The sequence below is a fragment of the Octopus bimaculoides genome, chromosome 2 (genome assembly GCF_001194135.2).
Source record: "Octopus bimaculoides isolate UCB-OBI-ISO-001 chromosome 2, ASM119413v2, whole genome shotgun sequence".
NCBI classification, from domain to species: domain Eukaryota; kingdom Metazoa; phylum Mollusca; class Cephalopoda; order Octopoda; family Octopodidae; genus Octopus; species Octopus bimaculoides.
The window spans coordinates 175,152,730-175,154,285 of record NC_068982.1 but is presented as its reverse complement, the minus strand read 5'-3'; the positions used below and the strand labels follow the sequence as shown (position 1 = coordinate 175,154,285).

Below are 1,556 nucleotides of genomic sequence, written 5' to 3'. Positions count from 1 at the left end.
TATTATTATTATTATTATTATTATTATTATTATTATTATTATTATTATTATTATTATTATTATTATTACAGTGGCGAACTGGCAGAATCGTTAGCACACTGGACAAAATGCTTAGCAGTATTTCCGCTGTCGCCTAGTTCTGAGTTCAAATTCCGCCGAGGTCGACTTTGCCTTTCATCCTTTCGGAGTCGATAAATTAAGTATCAGTGAAACACTGGGGTCGATGTAATCGACTTCTCCCTTCCCCACAAATTTGAGGCCTTGTGCCTCCAGTAGAAAGGATTATCATCATTATCATCATCATCATACGGCAAGTTGGCAGAATAGTGACCGCCCCGGACAAATCGCCTAGCGGCATTACTTTCAAAATTCCGTGGAGATCAACTTTACTTTTCGTCCTTCTGGAGTCGATAAATTTTAAACACCAGTCAAATACTGGAACCGTTATAATCGTCTGTTTCCTTCAGCCGCAACTCATAAATTTCTGGCCATGTGCCTGTCTTAGAAGTAACTATTGTTGCTAAAACCAAGATAGTCCAGAATCATACAAAATGTATTTGGGTTTTTATCTAAGTCCCTTTATCATTTGATCTCAAATTCCGACGGGATCAACTTTGCCTTTCATCCCTTCGGTGGTCATTAAAATAAAGTACCAGTATTTACAATGATGTCGACTGAAGTGACTCTACCAGTCCCCTGTGTGGTCATATGCAAATGTAAGAAATCAGTATTAGTGTCGTTAATTTTATTGTAATTCGTTTGTTAATTCTTTGCACCACCACCGCCACAACCCTTGCATCTTCTATAGAGAGGCGACAAGAGAAAGGTGTAGAAAGACGTCGAACACATCGGACAAAGAATGTACTTGAATTCGGTTAAATAGCAATAATAGCGAATAGTCACAATTGTGTTTGTTCTGGTGCCTTCTTAGCCAATGCTGATGGCTTTTAACTTGTACTTAGTGACTGCTGGACAATGGGGCTGGTACAGAGAGGAAGGGAGGAGAAAAGTGGCAGGTTGAGGAGACAAAGGGAGAAGGAAAGCGGTTAAGTGATAGATAGATAGATAGATAGATAGATAGATAGATAGATAGATAGATAGATAACACGAGAGAGTTAGAGAAAGAAAGAAAAACGTTGTAAAAACGAATGGTTGAAAAGAATAGTAGAATAATGGAGTGCTTGAGGCAATAATATTATTGGAAATAGTGGAAGAAGAGGTTAAAAGAAAGGAAAGAGAGGGAGAAGTGCATATGGGAGGAAAAGGATAATTGTTTAAACCGTGAGCGAAAGAGAAAGAGATCATAAGTAACAGAAAATAAATTGAAATAACGAAAGCAGTGGCTGTTACAGAAATAGAGTGAAGAGTAAGTTTGTGGGGGACGAAAGAAAGAGAAAGATACGAAGAGTGACAGGAAAACAGAAAGTTAGAGGAATTTTTACAAAGACAATAGTTTATTTTTTAAATTGAATGCATTTTTATTTATTGAAGTCAGTGAAGGAGTCTCTAAAAATAGTTGTTAGATCTTCACATTGCAACACGAAAAAAAAAAAAAA

General features: G+C 36.9%; 1 protein-coding gene across 2 annotated transcripts in view; it reads left to right on the top strand.

Moving 5' to 3' along the window:
- Nucleotides 1-1,556, top strand: part of LOC106871731 (mucin-5AC) — a 44,524-nt gene that overhangs the window by 12,501 nt on the left and 30,467 nt on the right. Inside the window, exon 2 of one of the 2 annotated variants that reach the window (XM_014918345.2) lies at nucleotides 72-1,533. The exons of the other annotated variant lie outside the window; for it this stretch is intronic. Coding sequence (XP_014773831.1) covers nucleotides 72-94 — 23 coding nt within the window. The 3' untranslated portion in view covers nucleotides 95-1,533. Of the gene's footprint in view, nucleotides 1-71; nucleotides 1,534-1,556 lie in introns of those variants that run through there. 2 annotated transcript variants of the gene reach the window in all.